The sequence below is a fragment of the Pseudonaja textilis genome, chromosome 1, assembly GCF_049901715.1.
Source record: "Pseudonaja textilis isolate UNSWEBS1 chromosome 1, rPseTex1.2, whole genome shotgun sequence".
NCBI classification, from domain to species: domain Eukaryota; kingdom Metazoa; phylum Chordata; class Lepidosauria; order Squamata; family Elapidae; genus Pseudonaja; species Pseudonaja textilis.
The window spans coordinates 128139983-128162594 of NC_141990.1; the positions used below are offsets into that span (position 1 = coordinate 128139983).

Below are 22612 nucleotides of genomic sequence, written 5' to 3' on the forward strand. Positions count from 1 at the left end.
ATCAAGACAGATGAAAAAGGTGCTCCATGTGGATTAATCCTCAATCTAGTTTGTATCCCTGCACAACAACCACACCTCCCCCCCACATCCTTGCTCTTTTGCCCTTTACTTAAAGGGGCCTTCCTTCCTTTTCTGACCCAGCCTTAGTAGAAGCAAGAAACAGACTCCATGTCACGAAAAATCCCTCTTTATTTACCTCTTGTGAATTAATTGCATTCACCCACCAAAAAGTTGGGCAATAGTCCTTCAAAGAGTTAAACTGCAGTTGGGTGGCAATTTCACATAATCACCCTTTCTTATCTCTTTACCTTTTCCATTCAGTTCATAAAGTTTATCGTTTTCTCATTTGTCTTTGCGTCCGTCTTTTCAGTCTTTTCCTGGCTGGGTTCTCCTTATAGCTGTTCACCTCCAAATCACTGCGCCATTTCCAAGATTTTTCCTCCCCTCTCCTCTTGAGCTGCCTTAATCTGCCAGACTATTTCAGGTCTTACTTTTTTTCCCCTCTACACTTCACTTCCTTACAAAGGTAGATTTTGTTTGTGCCTTTTCGATGTCACAATCCCCTGGTCTTTTCTTCCTTATCGTTGATCGGTTGTCACAGCCTCTGGTCAGCCATGTCAAGATGACAGACACTTTCACATTTGGATTTGAAAGGTTTCTCTCCATTACAGTGGGTGGTTGCTTTCCACCTTGCTGTCTCTGGGGCTTCCCCTCTTCTTCACGTATCCCTCCGAGAACTGCGTGCCTCTGAAGAGCCTCCAAAACATGAAACATCGGGTCCAAGAAGTGGAGCCCATTTCTTTTCCCTGCCCTACCCGTGATGTCACTGCTGAAAGTAGTCGTCTGCCTTTTTCTTAAAGGGGCCTCACTTCCTGTTCTGACCCAACCTTAGCCAGAAGCAAAAAACAGACTCCATGTCATGAAAAACCCCTCTTTATTTACCGCTTGTAAAGTAATTGCATTCACTCACCGAAAAGTCCAGGCAATAGTTCTTCAAAGAGCTAACTGCAGTAACAGACCTTATCAGTTCCTTGCGATAATTACAAGGATGTGAGCTCTCAGCTGAAAGGCTGGAAATTAAGTTTTGGCAAGCAGTCTGTGGCACGAAATACAATGGGTTAGTGTTTGAAGTGTTCCTGGGGTAGTGACAGTCTCAGTTTTCTTGATGTTGAGGTGGACTCGGCTGTAGTTGGTGGTGGTGGTGGCAAGGATATGGTGGAAGCAAGCATATCGACATACAGCAGTCAAGGGTGTGTTTCTGTGTAGGTCATGTGTGATAGTACCCATGACCAGACAAAAGCGACAGTGCAGAGCCTTAGTGTATCCCAACCCGCATTGGGAATCTGTTGGAGAGACCAGCTGGGCATCACACTTTATGAACAATGTATATACATGGGTGGAAAATTTCAGCTTGCTGATTAACAGAAGGCAAGAATAACCCCCTATAACAGGAATATAACTCAAACACTTGTTCCTATAACAAAAGGACCAAGGAGGTGGAGGGGAACACAAATTTTGAAACAGATCCCCTTGTGCCCTTTTGTGCAGAATAGCTTTCTTAATCTGCAGTGTGGTGTGTATGTCATTGGGCTTTCACACACCATGCATAGAACTAGAGTTCTGGGACATCAGGCTCTAATCCTAGTCAACAATAGCCACTTGTGAGGACATTTTAAGTATTAATAATGAGTCATTGGAGGGAGGAAAATCTGATTCTTGGTTTGGCTTCTTCCTTTGTAACCTAGGATTTTAGACTCTGGCCCTCCTATGTCTTATGTTCTTGAATATACTGTAGGAGTTGTTGAGAGGCAGACAAAGTCTGAATTAAACACCGAAGTATCAGCATCTTCAAATACGTCATCAATAGCCAAATCTTTCAAGTAACTAGTTGAATGTGAAATTTCAAAAGGAACCAGATGCATATTCTGCTCCTTTCAAGTTTTGTCTCTTGTTCTCACTTAAGAACTGACATTTCTTAGTAGGTGAACTCACATCTTCCTCTGTATTTATATTCTTGACAAGACTTGTCTCTTGACTAGACTTTGACAATAACATGCCTCGGCTGTTCTTGACTTGGCTAGATGTGAATGAGTATTTCTTCAACAATGACACAATTTTGTGGTCATCTACTTGTCTTCCATAGTCTTCTAGTATTCTTAGTGTTGCTGAATCTCAATTCCTTTTTAAGAATATTCCAAACTGTTACTTTGGCCACTTCCCATGTTTTGGGGCTATTGTTTTTCAGCCAAATGAAGGGTTTCACTTGCGTAGACAACACTTGGGATCTCATGTTGAGTGCTTCAGTTGAACAGCTGTTACCAAACCCACTTAGAACCAACTCCACATTTTAATTGGCTTGATTTTTTTATGGACTAATGAAAGGAACAGCCCACATCTCACCATGAAAGTGCTTGTCGTCCATTTGTCCCATTTATAATCCATAAAAATAGAAGTGGGTGTATTAAAACTGCTTTAATTCCTCAGTGTTTAAGACCATGCTTTTGTTAAACCCTCTAAATTAAAGTTGAAAGTCTTCACTTCACTTTGCTCACATCTTGGGAGTGTTTCATTTCAAATCCAGTGTGATGATATTCAGAGGCCAAATGCCAAAGAACTTACCTAATTTTCCAATATATATAAACCTGACCACATAAGCTGTACAACTGAGATCTTTTGGGAAGGGAAAATTAAAAATAAAATATCTACAATAGCATTGCATAAAAGATGCACACACATCCTTAAAAGTACTATTTTATTGAAACACCTTTTGATTTTATGTCAGCATTCTGCATTTTGGTATACCAGTGGCATGAGGCATCTTTCTTTGTGAATGTTGATTCATTCTTGAGAAGTGCTCTTGTCAAATTGCGAGACCATCTTCTGGGCACTGGTGTTTTTAGGTGACCCCACAGATTTTCACTTGGGTTGGGGTCTTGCCTCTCTGGCTGGGCCATTCTGAAACTTGGATTTTCTGATGAAGCCATTCTTTTGTTTGATTTGGAGGCATGCTTTGGGTCGTCATATTGAAAGATGAAATTCTTCTTCATCTTGAGCATTTTTGCAGGGGTCTAAAGGGTTTCGTGCCAAAATTGATATTTGGAACTGTTCATATGTCCCTCTATTTTTCCTAAAGCCCAAGTGAAGTATAATGCTGCCACCACCATGCGGTATTTTGGGGGTACAGTGTTGCTTTTGTGCCAAGCATGGCTGTTTGGAATTGTAGATAAAATGTTCAACTTTGGTCTCATCAGACGATAACACACATGCTTTTGTCAAGCTTTGCAGTTTATTTTTGCAAAATGTAATTGGTTTTTTCTTTGGAAGAAAAGGCTTTTGTTTCATCACACTAGCTCATAACCCAGACATTTATATGAAGAATACCGGAGATTGTTCCATACTACTTGCAGCTTGTCATAGTCAAACCAAGCCGATTTTGATGTTATGTACTTCACTTAAAATTCAGTTCAAAAACTCATACCCAGTATTTGTAAAATACAGTTAATTTTTAAATTAGTTTTAAAATTATTACAGTAGATGGTCTCAGCTGCAACTGGGCAAGACCTAACAGTGAAAGAAAGGGAGCCAGGACACATTCCCTCATTGGTAGAACCTGACTTTAATCCAGCTTCATCCACAGACAAGCAGAGCCTCAGATCGTGTTGAGTTGGGAAACCCATGCAAAATCAGCGCCTGGAGCATCAGACCCCCACTGCTTTTTCAAGTGTTCTGGGCCCACCCCAGATCATCCGGCCACCATGCCCCACCAGTAGCCTCTGGTAGCCACCATCCAGTGGCTAACAGTGAGATTCTCCCACAGCAAGCCACTGTGGAGCTGCCCGCCAGTCAATTGGGAGCCGGATGGAGATCTGGCCGTCAGCTGAGTGTGGCCGGTCATCTGAAAATAGCATGGAAAACTCAGCTGGGCTTCGCAAACAACTCCTGCTGATCAGCTGAAAGCAGCATGGGAGGCTGGCCGTCACAGGCTTGGGTGTCAGCTGAGCATCACTGGTGCCCTCAGCCATGGATCTGCCTCTAGTGATTCGCCACCTCCGTGTACCCACCCTTGAAATGGCGAGCCCCATGCCATGGCTCAACAGATGGAGTTCACATACATGCAGTCTTCTGCACTGCCATCTCTGATTTATTGATGAAATTTATATGCTGCCCACCTTGCTGTCCAGCAATCTGGGCAGTTTACAATATAAAATGATCAAGGATGTTAAACATTAAACATTTGAACGTTAAGAATTAAAAGAAGTTTACCAAGATCAGATAAAAAAGGACCAATACAATAACATGGAAGTGTGATCTCATAGTCGTCGACTAAGTATTTCCAAAATGGGATGCCCCCATTGGAGCCCCACACACCTAATTGGGCCAATTCAATGCTGGCCAATTTGCCATGGGACAATTCAATGCAGGATAACTTGAACACAAGGCAACTGTACTGTTATCTGCCACTGTTTCTTCAATATTATTTTCATTATTTAGTCACATTTCATTTTGTCTCTTCTTAGCACCTTTTCTTCAATGGATCTATTCTATGAACTACTTTTCAATTCACCTAGTTCTTTTAATTACCAGAATCCATTTCATCAGAGTTATTTAGACTTTCATATTCATCATTCACTTTTATTTTATGCTTTTGTCAAAGTTACATTGTTACATTTTTTTTACTCAAGTTTATTATCGGACTATTTCTACAGAATTATTTTAGTTTATTTCTCAATTCACTTAGTTCCCTTTATTACCAGAGTCCATTTCTTCAGAGTTATTTTAATTTTTGTATTAATTATTTAATTCAGTTACTTTTATAGATGACCACATTTTCATCGAAATTATTGCAACTCTTGTATTTCTGGATTGATTTCGTTTTATTGGCCATGGTTCTGTCAAAATTTAACTTATCTCACATGTTCAGTTAGTTGTGTTTGACTCAGTTCTAATATTCTGTCTGTATTTTAATGCATCTTTGTTTTTCATATTTATCAGACAGTTGCTAAATACTGCTCATTGCGCTGGATATTATAAGGTGGTATAAATTTTTATAAATTATAACAGTATACAATATATTCAGATCATCGCGGGCCATAGAATGCAAATCTGCCCACCAACGCTGAAATAGTGTTAAGACAAAATGTTCATCGCTATAATAGTGATGTCAAAATCAAAGTTACTTTTGATCAGCTTTCTTAAACCAAAGATGTTACTCGATTTGAATGAACTCTTAACTTCCAAGAGGTATACGTATAACTTTTTATTTGTGCTATCTAAGGATGCCTACATAGAAACCCAAATTATATATGCCTGCTAACAGAAATGAAAGGCTTGCCACATCACTTTTGGCACATGTTCTGTGTAACTGTTGGCCTTTAATGTTCTGAACACATGGTCCTGGAATAAAGTTACTCGATTGGAAAAATATGTTCAGTATTTCTGTAAGCCTTCCATATTGTTCAGCATATCTTCAGCACATTGCTGGTTTTTTTGTTTCTTTCATTTTAACTGTTTAAACTAGTCCTTGACCCATTAATGTGTGGGTTTTATGTTGTGAAATTAATAGATTAGAAAAAGATAGTGCAGCATAAAGAAACTTTTATTGAAATATTTGGTAATTTGTGCTATGGCATATAGCCAATAGGGTTTCAGTTGCCGTATTCACGGACACTCCTGGCAATGTGTTTATCTGCCATGGAGTATTTCTTCAGTTTTACTGGAGATCATGTCCTGAAAGTTTTTAAAATGCATCTCTGCCTTTCTAGCCTTCCTACAGACCATTGATAAATTTCCAAATAGTTGGATGGCACATTCCCAATTGGGCACACAGTTGGTGATGAGCAGGTTCAGGGTGGTTTTTCATATCACCTTCTGCATTCTGTTCAGTCAAACAGATTGCACCTTTTTGCCTTCATGGCGAACTCCCTGTGACTGTTGAATTCATGGGCATTTCTACTTTATCAAATGCTTCTGTCAGAGTTTAGCAGTGTGACTACCTTTATGAGACAACCCAAAAGCAATACACAGCACACAGACTTGAACAGTAACAGTGGTTTAATATACAACAGGTATATACAGACAATATACACGTGGTAGGCAAAATACCTTTACAAGCAAAGCTTTTCTTATTAACACATGGAGAACTTCTGCACTGAATACTGGTCACAAGTAAAGAGAACCAATGGCTGGCTTCTGTATACACACCTTTTAAGGGGAACTTTACTCTCCAGTCTTAAAGGGAAAATTACCCATACTCTGCTGAATCGCCCTTGTTACATCAGCCAGACTTACATCAGCTTGAGAGCATCAAGTAAGCAGCTACTCAATGCTGGTCAGTTAAATCTTAATACCTTAACACTCCTCCCATTTGTATATCATCCCAGGAGACAATTTCCAATTATTAGCGATGAGGGCTTCCACTAATTCGTACAGCTCCGAGTTGCAGTATGTCCGGAAAAGCGCTTTTTTCTTGGCATCCATTGCCGCCTGGAGACTATTCCATGTGCACCTTAAAAATGGCCCATATACAATGATCACTTTTGCTGGGTCATGGTATATACAGTATGTCAAGCGGTGGGCTATCCTGGTTCAGCCAGTGCAGTACTCAAGGGGTCTGCTAAGATGGCTGTGGATGCCACGAAGTTGTCCTTTGTTCTCTCCTCAATATCCCACCTTCATCACCAGTCTTAAGATGGGGGCGGAAGGCAGAGGCAGGACATGCTGATTCCTTAAAAGTATTCAGAAGATCCCGAAAGAAAAAGTGGTAGAGCCGCAACCAGTGCTGGCTTTTAAACCATAAATCTGAGCAAAGAATTTGCGAGTACTTATAAAAGTGTTGTCCATGTGCCAGGTGTCAAGATTACTGTAGAATGTATAAACAAGTATTTCTGGCCAATATTGGGATCCTCCTAGATCCCTCTCTGAAATTGCCAAGAATGGCTCTTCTACACCCTGTGTTGGTGAATAGATCTTGTATTCCTTGGGTAGTATAATGTTATCCATGCTGACTGGGACCGAAGGTGCTTATCTGTATTTAGCCTCTGCCTAATTTCTCACAATCTTGTAATTTGAAGGTATAACCTAGACCCCTGTTCCTTTCAGAGGTTCTTGAGCTGAGTGTCTCATCCAGGTCACGAATCTTGCCACTCCCACTGCTGCTGAGGGACAACGGGAATGTTCATTGATCTTTATAATTTCTCCATTTCTGATGTGAATTCTGGCCTTGCATTGGGATACGTTGCTCACAGTGCCAAAATGTGTAATGGAAGAGTCAACTTAGCTCAGCCCAACAAATATGTCGTGGTAGCCATTAGGAGCAAATTCTTTTCTTTACTCTAGTTTATAACAGTAACATCCATCTTGCATGTAGCGATGAACAAGTCCTAATTTTGGAAAAAGAGCCCTGCTGGGCACCATAAAGAAGTTGACTTATTTGGCTTGGCTTCAAATGGCTTGAGTGCTGCAGGCATAGAGTGGCCAGTTCCTCCAACAGTTAGATTCCCTAGCGCTGCATGAAGGGTGAGCTCCCGTCACTCACCTCAGATGCTGCCCACATGCAGTTTAAGTGCATATTCTATGTACGTAGATAAATAGCTTCAGTGGGGAGACAAATCAATGCTTCATGCAGATGGTTAAAATCCTGCTGGCACAGGTCCTTCCCAGTTGTGATGCTATTTGAGAGGTCACTTTGGTGGAAGGAGAGGGCCTCATGTTGCTTGCTGCAGGAAAACCACTCCTCTTTCTGGTGCAGACTTAGTTCACCCCATGTGGCGTTTACCTTGGGAAGACCACAAGCATCAACCAAACAGGACTAGCTGCCAAACATTAGCATTATCGTCTCCTGGCTAATAGAATATTGCCATATACTCTAAATAAATAAGTAAAGGAGAAAATGCCCTTGCAATTGGCAGGTCGGGTTGTTGTGATGTGGTCTTTTAGGTGTTCTGGAAATTCTTGGTTTGATCCAAGTTGGGCTTTCCAAACAATACAGGAGAATTGCTTGAAGCAGAGGTGAAGTTTTTTTTTTTTTTTTTCAACAGATTGGAGTTAGCAACAGTGACAACGAAAAAGCTGTATGCTTTTATAGAAAAGTCAATTTTTACTTAGAATCTGAATGAATTTTGGCCACCACCTAGGGATTACTGGATAATGTACCAGGTCTGGTACATAAAAAATGCTGCTTCGCTCCCTCTGAAGTTGAGCCATCTTTTTTACCTTTCATGAATTGTGTTGCCCTTGGGGTGAAGAACTTAACAATGAGGAATGGGGACCTTTTAATACCTAGAGGGTTTTCTTAATTTGCTGACATTTTCCAATTTTGCCCATATAAAGATACTGTCAGTTTCAGCCTAGGTTTTAAAAGGTTTAAGTTTTGCTGTCATTTGCTTTGCTGTTTGGGTTTATTAGAAGCTGGTAAGCAATGTAAAAAGGGCAGGGTGGGATTGGTTTCGAGGCCTGACGAGATGCTGAATGGGATTTTTTATAGAGAAAATTCATATGGCTGCCCAACTCATGGTGACTCTGAAATAAAACCTCAGTACAAACCTCAATCAACAATCAAACCAACCATTTGATGGTCTGTATCCTTTTTGAGTCCCTGGGCTTTTTGGCAAAACCATGTTCTTGGGATCTTTCAAAAATGTTATTTCTGCAGGGATGATGTTCCACAGAAAGGGAACCCCCATGGAGAAGGTCTTTCTGGACCCCATCCTCCATAGAGCGCATTGCGGTAGTCGAGATAACTTAAGAGTGTGGGTGACTGGGAGCAGCAAATACACACTGCAGGAGGAGTTGAGTGTTTAGGAACAATAGGCTGGCTCTCAAAGCTTATTAAAAACATCAAGAAAGCTTATTTGAAGAGATGGCAGCAGACAGGCAGAGGGAAGAAATAGGAGTTGGGAAAGCACAGGAGAAAGTGCCTATGCACAACTTCCTAGACCAGGGGCCCCCAATCTCTGGGCCCTGGCCCGCTACCAGGCTGTGGCATTTTTGGAATTGGGCTGTGTGAGTGTGTGGCCAGAATGTGTGTCCGTACCTCAACTTCCACAAGCAGTGGGTTGGAAGGCATAAGGGCTTGCATGCACATGCACGCTGGTCTGCCACTTCTGCAAGGGCTGTGTGTATTTCGTGCGTGCACTGGTCAATCGCTCTCACAGCCCAGTTCCCCTCTTCCAACCAGGCTGCTAAGCTGCAACGGTTGGGGACTGCTGTACTAGAGGCTGATGAGCGTAATCTGAGTCAGACACTCTAATCAAATGCCACATCATAGTTTGTAACTGCAAAATACAGAGGGAGAAGCCAGAGATTTGGTCAGGAATGCACCAAGGTTGAAATGAAGCAGGAATTCATTCAAAGCCAATGGCATAGTTGCTTCCAGTAATGTAAAGGTGCAGTCTATGCACAGTTTAAATTCTCTCTCCACTGAACATAGACACCTGAAGATTTTCCTGCTCAGCAGTTTATCTGACATTTTTATGGCTTCCTACTTGCTCACAACAAATCTGGGTGGCTTACAAGCAATAAAAACATAGTATATAATAAATAAATTAACACCCCCCCCCCAAAAAAAAATCTTCCACTCCTGTGGAGATAATCCACAGTCAGATTCCAATAACGAGGCACTGGGCTTTTGACTGGAGTAAACATCTTGCCATTTGCTTGCTTGCTGCCTTGAAATTCTTCAAATAACCTGGTTCCAAACCATGTTTAAAATTGATAAACCAGCATTTGAACTGGATTGAGAAATCAACCAATGCAACTGTAAAACCAATGCAACTGTAAAAGAGATGATATTTGCACAAACCTAGATTTGTGCCAAGTATATGCAGGCTACTGCAATTTGAACCAAGTGAAACTTCCAGGTACTCTTCAAAGCTGGCCCATGTAGAGAATATTACCAAATGATGGCTGAGGAAGCCACCCCAAGAACCAAGAGAAGGTTTGCCAGGACATTGCTTAATTTGGCATGAGTAAAAATGTACAGCTAAATATTGACGTATAATGATAATACCCCTCCCAGTGGCTTCATGTAGATGTTAAACAGGAGGAGAAAAACCACCAATGCAAGTTACAGTTTGAGAAATTGTGGGTTTCCTAAAACGTTTAGAAAAGATGAAGCCAGACAGGTTTAAAAAGTATTTAATATTGAAAATAAATCTTTATCCATTTTTAGATAATGGAAAATTTAGGGAAATTTCTATTCTGCAATGACTTCACAACAGATTAAAAAGAACACGTTAGAAAAATACGTACCTACTCATGCATATCCTAAAAAGGCTAAAAAGATTGCACAATTGATTTAATAACCCCACTTTATATAACTTGAGTGTGAGTTAATGAATTTTAGGGAGGTTTTGAGAACCTTTAAAGTGGCTAGCTGCCATTTTGGCCTAACACTTCAAAGTTCTGTCCCTTCTGGGTTATTTTCAAACCAGTGTTTTATGGCAGCTTAGGAAAATATTTTTGGAGTTGGAAATTCTGGTAGGGTCCTGATAACTTTTATACCGGGTGGTCTAATGTTGCTTACTTGAGGAAGAACTGCAAGAAGGGAATGTCCTCAACATTTTTGTTGTTGGCAGAGAAGGTATGTTCTTCAAGAAGTTGGCGGTGGCAAGCAAAAGTATGAATCAAACACTGAAGTCAGTATCTTCAAATATGCCATTGATCACCAAGTCTTTTAAGTAGTTAGTTGAATCTGAAATTTCAACGGAACCAAAGGCACTGTCGGGCTTCAAAGATCCTGTCGACCTGTCCTATGATGTGAAGCCCGACACGTTTGACATGGTTGGGGAAGGGGTTTGTGTTCCTATCCGTTTTACCGTTCTTCTCATGCTTGGCTTCACGGAACCAGTTGATTGAAAACGAGGTTGGTGTTATTACGGAGTTCGGGAAAGGAAACCTAGTCAATTATTCGGAGATCCATGACGGTTTTAAGCATTGCTGTATAATGTTGTATTTGGGGTGGAAGGGCGGATGGGGGGGGGGAACAGCCGATTACAGAACCGGGATTATTGTTTAATGGTAGTAGCGATTAGCATTGTGAGGTGGAGGCGTGCTGGGTTAATGGGGAGGGCGGATGTTAAATAGATGGGTGGGGTGTAACTGGATCATAAAAGGCACTGGGAGGCAGACGCTCTCAGTGCTGGCTTAACTCGGGATTTTTGTTGTTGCTGTTGGAAGAAACGAACTGTCATAAACACATCTATCCACAAAGAACTGTAAGTAACGTGGTTTATTACCAGAGTTTCTACCAAACGGAGTTGACAGGGACAGTATGCTCCTTTTAAGTCTTGTCTCTCTTCTTATTTAAGAACTGACATTTCAGTATTCTTGAATTGATCATCTTTTGATCCAGCCAAGTAAGGAGGTGGCCTTGCATCTTCCATGAGGTCCAAATCTTGTAGAACAGATGAATTGGCTGATGACATCATTATCCGTAACCACCAATGAGCTATTTTTAACTGGACTTTTGATAGACCCTGGTTCATAGGCATGATTCCTGTTGACTAATGTATTTTAAAATACCATGTTTATTAAGTTCAGAGGGTGGAAGAACGGAGGCGACAAAAGATAACATTTAGTTAACTCTTTATTTCTGATTTCTGTGGCTGTTACAGGGGTGGGAGGTCGTCAATCAAGAGGACTGAGGTTGCTGGGGCTGGGTCATCTACTGTGGTTGATAGTGGGCATTGGCTGAGGGTGTCGATGTGGCTCAAGTTCTTTTTGAGTTGATACAGTTGTACACTGATGATTTGTTGGCCATTTTTCAGAGAATATGAGAATATGATAGTTTGTGATAACACACAAACTTCTTTCACTCATGGTTAGTGGTCGGCTGAAGCCATTATCAATTAACTGTGTTTATTCTTTTTAAATCATAATGATAACAGAAATTATCCAAATCACCCTGATGAAAGATTTATTCCAGTTCTTAATAAGGTTTATTGCTCCCTTTAACATCAATGACAGCTTGAAGTCTTTTGTGGTATATGTGGATGAGGCTCTTTATTTTCTCAGATGGCAAAGTTGCCCATCCTTCCTGGCCAAAAACCTCCAGTTCCTGTAAATTCTTGGGCTGTCTTGCATGAACTGCACATTTGAGATCTCCTCAGAGTGGCTTAATGATACTGAGGTCAGGAGACTGAGATGGTCACTCCAGAACCTTCACTTTATTCTGTTGTAGCCAACAACAGGTCGACTTGGCCTTGTGTTTAGGATCATTGTCATGTTGGAGTGTCCAAGTACGTCCCAGTTGTGCATCTTGAAACAGCCACACCACATATTTTCAGATACTGTCTCTTGAAGTGGGTTTTCTTTGCACCCCGAACAATTTTCTTGGCAGTTGTGGCTGAAATTTTAGTTGGTCTACCTGACTGTGGTTTGGTTTCAAGAGAACCCCTCATTTTCCACTTCTTGATTAGTGTTTGAACATTTCCAATTCCTTGGAAATCTTTTTATATCCCTTTCCTGCTTTATGCAGTTCAACTACCTTTTCCCACAGATCCTTTGAGTATTCTTTGGCTTTGCCCATGACTCAGAAGCCAGAAATGTCACTGCAGCACTGGATGAAAGATGCAAGGGTCTGTCAGAAATCCAGGAACTCATTGGCCTTTTATACACGCATTAATTGCAAGCAAACAGATCACAGATGAGCATGGTTACCTTTAATAGCCATTCAAACCCTTTTGTGTCAACCTGCGTCCTTGTTTTCAATCCAAAATCATGGGGGTTTGTAAAGTTTTGTTCAGGGTCATTTGGGTAGCTTCTGTTGTCATGATTCAGCCAATCACTAACCATGAGTGAAAGAAAGGTTTTTGTGTTATCATTCATATTCTCTGCCAAGAAATCATAAATTCTGCCAGGTTATATAAAGTTATAAGCACAACTGAATACTGTAAAAGTTTAAAAGTCCTAAAAATGCCTGGAGGTCAGTTTTGTTTTTTGAGGTAGGTGCTTCCTGAATAGCTTGGACCTTGGCTTCTATTGGGTGCAGTCCAGTGCTATCAATGAGGTAGCCCAGGAACTCTACCTGCTTGACCGCAATTTTGCACTTGTCTTTTTTCACTTTGTCCCACTTCCTGAACTACTAGCACTGCTCATAGATGATGTCAACAAATAATCTGGTCTAAATCCTTCTTGGTTGCTGATGGTATTGATGCTGGTTCTGTTGTGGGTGAAGGAAGACATACAGCCGAAGGGAACAGTCCAACTTGATTATTCAGTGATAACAGAATGGCTGAATCCGTCTGACAGTTCCCCTTTCATAGGGGCTGTCAGATGAGCCAGCCAATCACATTCAAGAGGTTTTCCTGCCTAAACTGCGACCTGAGTGAAAACTTCAGCTATACTAAAAACACAACAATGCCATTGATTCCTAGGCCTATGGAAGCAAACCAGTCTAGCCACAGTAGGCTGTAGTCACCCTAAAAAGTCCCACTTAAGGCTCCACTATTTTCCAACCGTTGCCACTGTGATGTGAACCGGAAGCCACCCCTTTTTCTGTTGCACCCCCAACCCCCATCTTCCCCGGCCACCAAGCCCCTAGCCTGCATCCTCTCGCTGGAGCCAGATGCACAACTCAATCTTACCCGTGGAGGCCTCTGCTGTAGCTTCGGAGCAAACCTCCACCTTCCCTGTACAAGATTGAAAGGTCTGGAGGCTTTGAAGCCACGAAAGCGGAGCAGTTTGAAGGGATGGTCAACAGGACACAGATACCACCTTCTGAGTTTTCTTCATCGTACCTGCTTCTGATCTTTCTCCTGCTCCTGCATCTCAAGCAAAATCAAACGCTGACTCCCCATTTTCCTACCATTCACCAAAAAGCCCTCCCGCGAGCCACCCAAAAAGAGGGAAAAAGCAAAGTAGCTGGCCGCAGTGCTGCCAGCTTCAGGGAAGCAGCCCAGCATGGAGAAGCACTGCGCCCGGAAAGAGAAGAGCAAAAGCTGTATTTGCACTGCCCCAAGGGGCCCCTGGGCTGCAGCTGCAGCCATACAGTTGCCCTCCCTGACTCCCGCACAGCCACTCGTGCCCATCCCCCAGTCTTATTTTTCGGCAAGGGGTAATATTAGGCCCAACCCCTGGAAATTAGGGTTGGGCTTATTGGAATGAGTCATGTTTTTGGAGAAACACGATATGAATCAAAACCTAAATATAATTGGAAGGGGTTGTACCTAAAGTACTACAAGACAGTTGGCTAGTTTCTTGCCTCACATCTCTTGGATTTATCTGACAGTATTGGCTGTAAACACAGGACAATGTAAATGTAACATATCACTTTGTAGTTAGGATTATTTTTTTAGTTCCAAAGAATAAATGGAAGTCTTGACTAGGTTTCCACCCCTGTAACACTGATGTAAGTTCCATTAAAACTGGAAAGGCATTATTTTATTTTCCATAAAGTTAAAGGCCAGTCTATGGAGATTCTCAATTATCCGGTCATGGTTGTCTCAGAGATGCTTTCCAAAAGGCAACTGGACTTCCCATCCCCTCCCCAAGATTTTTCAGTTCTGACTGAATGGTGGGATTTATATTCTTTACAGTCTTCTGGTCATTAATACTCTGAAGATCAGTCGTTGGTATGCTGAGAGATGTTATTTTTTCTCTGATATAGTAGTAGACCAAATTTGGATGTCAGGCCTCACAAAGACTGCACTGCCATACTGTCGATGGGGCCTTTGTACCACATGCCATGATTATCTCTTGAGTCTCCTGTATACATAAAACATCACAATTATGTTTTTTGGAATTAATTCTGCAGCAATTCTTTGCATGCAGACAATCCCTCAATACTTATGGAAATTTTGGGGCCAAAAAAGATCCTTGGTGAGGTAGACATTTTGTCATAAAAGATAAAAATGTGTATACGTTTGTGTGTGGGCCTATATAAAAGTTTCAAAAAAAGGTACAAATTGATTTGTATTTTAATGAAATAAGTATTAGACTTGTTTGCAAAACATGACTTCGTACGTGGTGGCAAATCCTTGTTGGCAATCAGAGATCAGACATTTCTTGTAGTTGGCCACCAGGTTTGCACACATCTCAGGAGGGATTTTGTCCTACTCTGCAGATCCTCTTCAAGTCATTAAGGTTTCGAAGCTGACGTTGGGCAGCTCAAACCTTAAACTCCACGGATTTTCTATGAGATTAAAGTCTGGAGATTGGTTTGGCCACTCCAAGATCTTAATGTGCTGCTTCCTGAGCTCCTCCTTCATTGCCTTGGCCATGTGTTTTGGGGCATTGTCATGCTGGAATACCATCCACAACCCATTTTCAGTGCCCTGGCTGAGAGGAGGTTTTCACCCAAAATAAGATGAAGTTGTCCTGTCGCCTTAGCAGAAAAACACCCCAAAAGCTTCCAAACACGGCGAATTGAGTTATGACAAAGAGCTCAATTTTGGTCTCGTCTGACTACAACACTAGTTCTCTTGTGAATCATTCAGATGTTCATTGGTAAACTTTCTTGAGCAGAGGATTCATGGCATAGTGTTACCACTTGTTTTCTTGATGACTAAGGTCCCAGCTGCCTTGAGATTGACAAATTCCTCCTGTGTTGTTCTGGGCTGATTCCTTACCATTCTCATGATCTTTGCTGTTTTCATGATCCTCGCTGTTCTCATGATCATTGAACCCCCACGAAATGAGATCTTGCATGGAGCCGCAAACCAAGGGAGATTGACAGTTGTTTTGTGTTTCTTCCATTTGCCATAATTGTACCTTCTCACCAAGCTGCTTGGCCGATAGTCTTGTAGTCCATTCCAGCTTTCATGTAGGTCTACAATCTTGTACCGGTCATCCTTGGACAGCAATCATGTTTTAATATCAGTCTTTCTACTTAGCCGAGAAACCTTGCTGAATGTCACTCATCTTGGTTTCTTGCCATTAAAAAGACCTCTTTCTGGCAGCTCTGCTTTGTTTTTCCATTTATTCTTCGAAGTGTTTCCCGGCTGAAAGAATCCTCATCAGGCATTTTCCTCCCAACAACCCCTTCACGCTTGTCCCGATGGAATGGAATCTTCCTCTCTTAAAATATCTGTCAAGAAGGCATATGTTTTTCTTTTCCTGAATAAGTTCAGACAGGAATTTATTTTCATGTCAATCTTCAATTTAGTCTTAAAGTGGCAAACAACTAGATCTCCAGTTGTCTTCCTCACTGAGTAGACTAGCATATCTCTGGGGACTTCTCTCAAAGAGTAAGAATCTAGTATCTAATTTATCATTTAAAGATTGCGTTAGTTTAGTTCTTGGTTCTTCTAGCATTGATTTAATCAAATTAGGATTACAGGATTGTACCTTTGTTTCTAATGGTTGGTTCATAGATAGTCTTCTCTGGTTTTGCAAGTTGCCATTTTAAATAAAGTATGATATAAACAATATAAAAAAAACCTTGAAATTGAAATTACTAAAGATTGCCACTAGATGCCAGTCCAGAATTACTTTATAAGCACTTCATGCTGGTACATTTTGTGGGGTCATTTATATATCTTCCTATAACTGGGTGTTCACCAACCCATTTGGCTTTCCTTTGGGAATTGATATTAAGGTTGTTGGGCAGATATGCAAATGTCAGTAGGTTTGAGTTTTCTGGCTAATAAATGAGGAAGGTCGGTAGGAGTGAGTTTGTAATTTTTCTGTGGTCTCTCGCTAAGGAATCTTGTCTCTAAACCTGTTGATGCTATATGGCTCTGAACAGAAAGTCAGCAAGTTGGAGTGGTTTTAATACATCCACTTATAATCCTTATAGTGTCATTAATCTGGTGTCTTACGTACTAGAATGGCAGCTGTTAAGCCTTACAGGGGCCCAGTATTCTGCAGAGTAGCCCGTGGCATTATCATGCTAAGGCTGACGCCTTGAGGGTGTCAGCTGAAGTTCCTCGTTCAGTTCCACATAATTTCTGGAGTGTCACCCTAGTCTCTAGATTTATTTTATAGGAGAAAGTCCAGTCCAAGGTATTCTGGATGGGGATTTTAGAGGGGGATATATTTATTTAGAAAATTTATATTGCTGCCTATTTGCACATGGCGACTCAAGGCAGCTTACACAAATATAAAAGCATCATAAAAAAACTAATAGAAGAAAATAATCAAACAGTAAATCAATAAAGTAATATAATATCCACACACACATCCTGGAAACAACACATCACACAAGCCATTTAATGGGCTCCATCCTGCTCTGGGTTCTCCAGGCCTGCTGGCAGAACAAGGTCTTCAGTCCCTTCCTAAAGCGTGTTAGAGTTGGGGCCATTCTAATCTCTGGGAGAATGTTCCCGAGAAAAACAGCCACCATGGAGAAGGCCCTTCTGGGTCTCACCAGTGTAACTCCCAAGGGCAGTAGTCGCCAACTGGTGGGCCGTGAGAAAATTTTGGTGGGCCGCAGAGAAATCTCACCCCAGAGCCACCCCCCAAAAGCAATTAATTCAGGCTGCACAGAAACATAAGGCTGTGCCACTCACATGACCCACGGGAACCCTCCCCGCCCACTCCTTACCTGGTAAACTTGCCTGCTAAATTTCTATTTTTCCTTTTTCTGCCCATCAGCTGTTTTGCTGTGCTGGGAGATTTAGATTAGCTAGGAAGCAGAAAATGGTTAGATTTCTTGCTTTCTAAGCTAGTTTTTAGATCTTCGCCTCTGCTTTTAAGTACAGCCAAACTTCCCTTAGGACCGAAGGTTAGCTTGCAAGCAAATTCAGAGCAGACTCACAGCAAGCAAATTTGAGAAACCGAGCTCGCCGATGGCAGATAGATCACTGAATGATTCTATGAGCAACTCAATCTGCCTGCTTTGCCTGATTTGGGGTAAAAGTTACTTTTTTTATAAAAAATTCAATATTTATTTAAATATTTACATACAAGCCATGCCCACCAAGCCACACCCACAAATTAGGCCACACCCACAGAACCAGTTAGTGATCCCTGGGATCTAAAATTATGAGTTTGGTAGTCCTGAGGTCCAAAAAGTTGGTGACTATCCCTAGGGGATAGGAGCTGCAACATTCCTTGCCTCCCCACTCTAATGGGTCAGGTAGATGACAGTCCAGTCCTTCAGATAAAGTTATTTAAGTCACACTAGGTGGCAGACAGATATCATCCAATTCCATATCAGGATGTTTAAAGAGAAATATTCGCGTTTTGTAGAGATAACAAAAATAATCAAAAACTGGTGAGGAATTTATTTCAGTTTTAAAAAATTCAAGGGATGCGTCTGGAGCTGTAAAATATTTTACTTGACTGGCTACCACGATTAAAAGAGGCTGGCTAAAGAAAGTCATGCTTCATGTTTTCCTCAGCCAAACTTTATGCTAAATCAAACTGATGTAAGTTTCAACAACTCTAGCTCTTTTGTAGTGCAATGATGGTTTAGTCACTAGATCAGCAAGCAACAAATATTCTTATCTGACAAGAAAGGCTAAAAGCCAGGAAAGGTTAGCATTGGGTTTGAGTTTGCTCCCTTTCCTTTTATTACTATTATCATGAAACACACCCCACCACACCCAGGCCTATACACAGTTCTAGTTCTGGCCACGCCTAACCTTTATCCCTAAATGCTATTAACCCTATATAACATGTCTACATCCCAAACCTATTCCGACCCTCACTAACTGATCCCCACCTGGTGCCACCTTCGCCATAACCTAAGGCTGAATTGCTACCTATATGTGCCCCAACCTCCTCTAACAATATGCGCCATATAAAAACAGGAAAAGAGCCATTTCCAGCCCCACAGTTGCTTCAGAATCCAGCCGACAGCTCTGCTGACAACATTCCAAAGCCAACACTCAACACCATCGGCCAGCACATAAGCAGAAATACAGATCTGGCAGCAGCAGACATAAGGTGATGTTCTCCATGGCCAGCTGACTTGCTGCAAGGCATGTTTGGAGCTGATGGGCTCCGTAGTGAACTCTGAGCCCGACATACCAATGTATGCAAACATGTATGGTGCATTATAAAATAAACACAAAATGTTAAAAGTATTGCATGTTCACAAGTTTTTATTCATTCACGACTGGAGCCAGTCACCAAAATTTTGAACACTTAGATTTTGACATAGAACTTGCAATAGGTGTTGACATAGCAGAAGGTTGTTTGTTGGAAATTCTGACCTTAAAATTACCAGCCTCTTTCAGCGTTTCTAGTTGCTTTGAGTTAGAACCTAGCCATACGGTTGGAACATTCATCTCTGCCATAGCAGACATAAATTTGTTCCATCCCTTAGGATAATATTTAGCAGTACACGATCAGTGTTGAGAAACATCTTTGACTAGTCTACAATGTTAGTTCCAGGAACGGGGCTGCTTGTACGAAACCATACCATGGTCATCCCACCCCAAAATGTCTTTATGCTGTTTCATTTTGTTCACAGCAGTTCAGCATTTTTCTTGTATCGCTTGCTCATCCCCTCTAATATGTCTTGTTGGATCCTTCTGAAGGGACAGTGGTAACTTCTCTGATACATCAGAGGGGTGCTTAAAGTCTTCTGGTGCTTGGCTAAAATTCAGAATGTCCTCAGTCATTTTGTCTGGTCAACCTTACAGTCATCTGCAGCACCGAGTTGTACAATTTTATCTTGTCATCTTTACTTAGATCCGTTCTCTGAAGAATGGTCCTCCTGTTGTCGTCCAGGCGGCTAGTAGCTGTAGTGCCTATTTTGTAGGGGGGCGTCCTTGTATCCGTTCCATCTGATAATGTGACACCAAATACATTTTCTCTGCATGCTCCATGTTTACTGGACTAATAGATTAGTACGTAACGGTAAAGCAGCACTTAGCAATGGGCCGATAAAACCTCCTGACTGGAGAATAACCTGTTTCTTTTTCAGGGAGAGTTTTCTATCACTCAGCTTTTTAATACAGTCTTTCTTTTTAAATTCTGGTATTGTGATGGGTTCAGAGGCAGGTTATCTTTTAATGTGTTCAGAGCTATTTCTGCTATTGCCCCCAACAGATCATTATTAGCATTGCAGAAGATGGCCTTCCTCTGTTTTGGACCAGCCTTTAGCAATATTTAAAAAAAAAAAGCCAATTCCTGCACACCCTCTTGGACATCCTGTATGACCTGAGAACCCTCTATGAAGTGGTTACTTTTTACCCTTCTTTAACTACTGGCCAACCAGGTGGAAAGATATCACTTCTTAGCCAAAAGGTTTCTGGAGTAGTAGCCAGATCAACTAAAAGATAGCCATGGGGCTTGCTAGTGGCATCTTGGAATACTTCTTAAAAGTACCTGGTGTTCATTGGGTACATTTGTTGTGCCAGTGTGTCTACTTGCATCTGGTCACAGGGACATCAGAATAACACTAAATATTTTGCATTTAGAGTTATTCTCATTTTTTACCTTGAAAAAAGAGGCTTTGAAGTATGAGAATAATGCTAAGGATTTTGTGATGGACATACTGTGTAAAAGCTTTCTCTATTTCATCACTGTCACAGATGGAGGACATGAGATCATCTATCACTGCTAAACTGGTTTGATTCGGCAGAAACAAATTACTGTCTTCAAAAGAATCAGGAAGGCCTTCCTTAAACTTAATATTAGGAAATTTATTAAGCAATTCTTTGTACAGCGGTTGCCAGCAGTTATAAAACCATATAATGTTTTGAGGCGTTTGAGATGATACAAGGTCACCGTATTCTAACATTTGTTTTATAAAATAAGATTTTCCGGAATTAGAAGGCCTGCTTATAAAGAAGAGAAAGGGTGTACAAACTGTGCACTGTTTTTCATCGTACTTAATCGTAAGGTGTAGTGTACAATAATCCTCTGTTTTGAGCACCCTTTTATTAAAGACAACTTTTAGAGCAGGGGTCTCAAACTCAATTTACCTGGGGGCCGCTGGAGGCAGAGTCTGGGTGAGGCTGGGCCGCATAAAGGATTCCACAAAAACGTTGTTAAAAAAATATCCTCAAATGTCATCAACAGTTAATGATTTCTCCAATACATGAACTGTCCTGAACACATGAATGGAACATTGAATGAAGATCATGAACATGGCTTCTCCAGCTTACTCCTTGCTGCCAGAGACTTGACAATGCTTCCTCTCACATATCTGAGCCTCAGTATGGCTTGAAGATGATCATCAGTAAGTCTGGACCTGTACTTGGACTTGTTAAAGTTCAGGGTGGAGAAGAACTTTTCACACAAATCTGTGCTCCCCAAAAGGCACATGGTCCGCTTGAACATTTGGGAAAGCTCAGGGAAGCTGTGGGGCAATTCTCTCAAAAATTGCCCATGCTTGTCTACTTTTCCATTCACCTTCCTAAATTTGGCCTTGAGGTCAGAGTTTTGTTGCAGGTCAATAAGCTCCATTTGAAGCACAGGAGGGGCATCTTGCACATCAAATGTGAAGGGGTCTGCAAAAATTTGAAAAGTGGCTCTGTGCATCTTGAAGTCTGCAAATCTGTGATCAAATTCCTTCTGAAGCTTCAAAATAGCATCAGCATACTTCTCACCACTGAATGGTGTGCCTGCATCCACAAGTGCCTTGCATGCTGGGAAATGGCAAAGGTTTGTCTGAGAGAGCTGGGCTTTCCATAACACAAGTTTTGTGGAGAATGCTCTCACGTTGTCATAGGCAGCACTGACAAGCTGCCCCTGGCCTTGTAACTTCTTGTTCAGTACATTCAGCTCATGTGTGATGTCGACAAGAAAAGCTAAGTCCACGAGCCATTTCTGATCATTCAACTCGGGAACAGCCATCCCATCCTTCTCCATGAAGGCTTTCACCACTTCTCTCAGTTCAAAAAATCTTTTCAAGACATTTCCCCTGCTGAGCCAACGTACCTCGGTGAAATAGAGCACATCTTCATATTCTGACTCCATTTCCTCTAAAAAAGCACGGAACCTCCTGTGCTTTAAGCCCCTGGATCTGATGTGGTTGATGCATTTCACAACAACAGACATCACATTGTCACACTTCAGGCATTTGCTGCAAAGGGCCTGCTGATGGATAATGCAGTGCAGAGCAATAGCCTCTTCTAGACCTTCCTCCTCAAGTTTTCTCTGAACAAGTGCCACCAGTCCATTTTTCCTCCCCGTCATTGATGGCGCTTCGTCGGTTGTTATTCCAACAAACCTATTCCATGGCAAACCGGCATTCTTTTTTTAAAAAAGCAAACTTTATTAATTTTTCCATTAAAAACAACACATCTACAAAATATACATGGAAAGAAAAAAGCAGGCCTTGACAGAGGCCAGAAGAAAGGGGAAAGAAAGGAATGGGGGAGGACGGAGAGAATATGGGAGAAGGGGGGGATAAAGAAGGGAAGACATTTAAAATGAAACCATGACTTTTGTAACGGTCTGTAAGATCTTTTCTTCTTCAAATGTGCTGTGAGCAGAACTTATCGATATCTCTACTTGGGTTGCTAGAATTCTCTTCACAGTGGTCTATCTTTGATTTAGCCAATTATACCAAGAATTCCAGTTGTTATAATAGATTGAGGATTCTTTACTTTTTAGTGTTAGGGTTAATTTGTCCATTTCAGCGCACTCTAGAATTTTCTTGATAATCATCTGTTCGGTGGGAATGGAAGGTGATTTCCAGCACTGAGCGAATGCCAGTCTGGCTGCAGTTAGAATATGGATAATCATATACTTCGGGTTTTTTGATAATTGTTTA

At 41.4% G+C, this 22612-nt stretch overlaps 1 protein-coding gene across 1 annotated transcript; it reads right to left on the reverse strand.

Moving 5' to 3' along the window:
- Positions 1 to 19500: 19500 nt before the first annotated feature.
- LOC148127806 (general transcription factor II-I repeat domain-containing protein 2-like) lies at positions 19501 to 22032 on the reverse strand. The gene is made up of 2 exons (XM_087921222.1): positions 21247 to 22032; positions 19501 to 19725 (listed from the first exon to the last, which is right to left on the reverse strand). The coding sequence occupies exons 1-2, from the start codon at positions 22030 to 22032 to the stop codon at positions 19501 to 19503; spliced, it is 1011 nt and encodes a 336-aa protein (XP_087777348.1).
- Between the last annotated feature and the right edge of the window lie 580 nt (positions 22033 to 22612).

Coding starts and splice junctions, on each gene's coding strand:
- LOC148127806 (XM_087921222.1), bottom strand. CDS start 22,032: ATGACGGGGAGGAAAAATGGACTGGTGGCACTTGTTCAGAGAAAACTT. Junction 19,726..21,246: donor TCAAGGCCAAATTTAGGAAG/GTGAATGGAAAA, acceptor CTAATCTATTAG/TCCAGTAAACATGGAGCATG.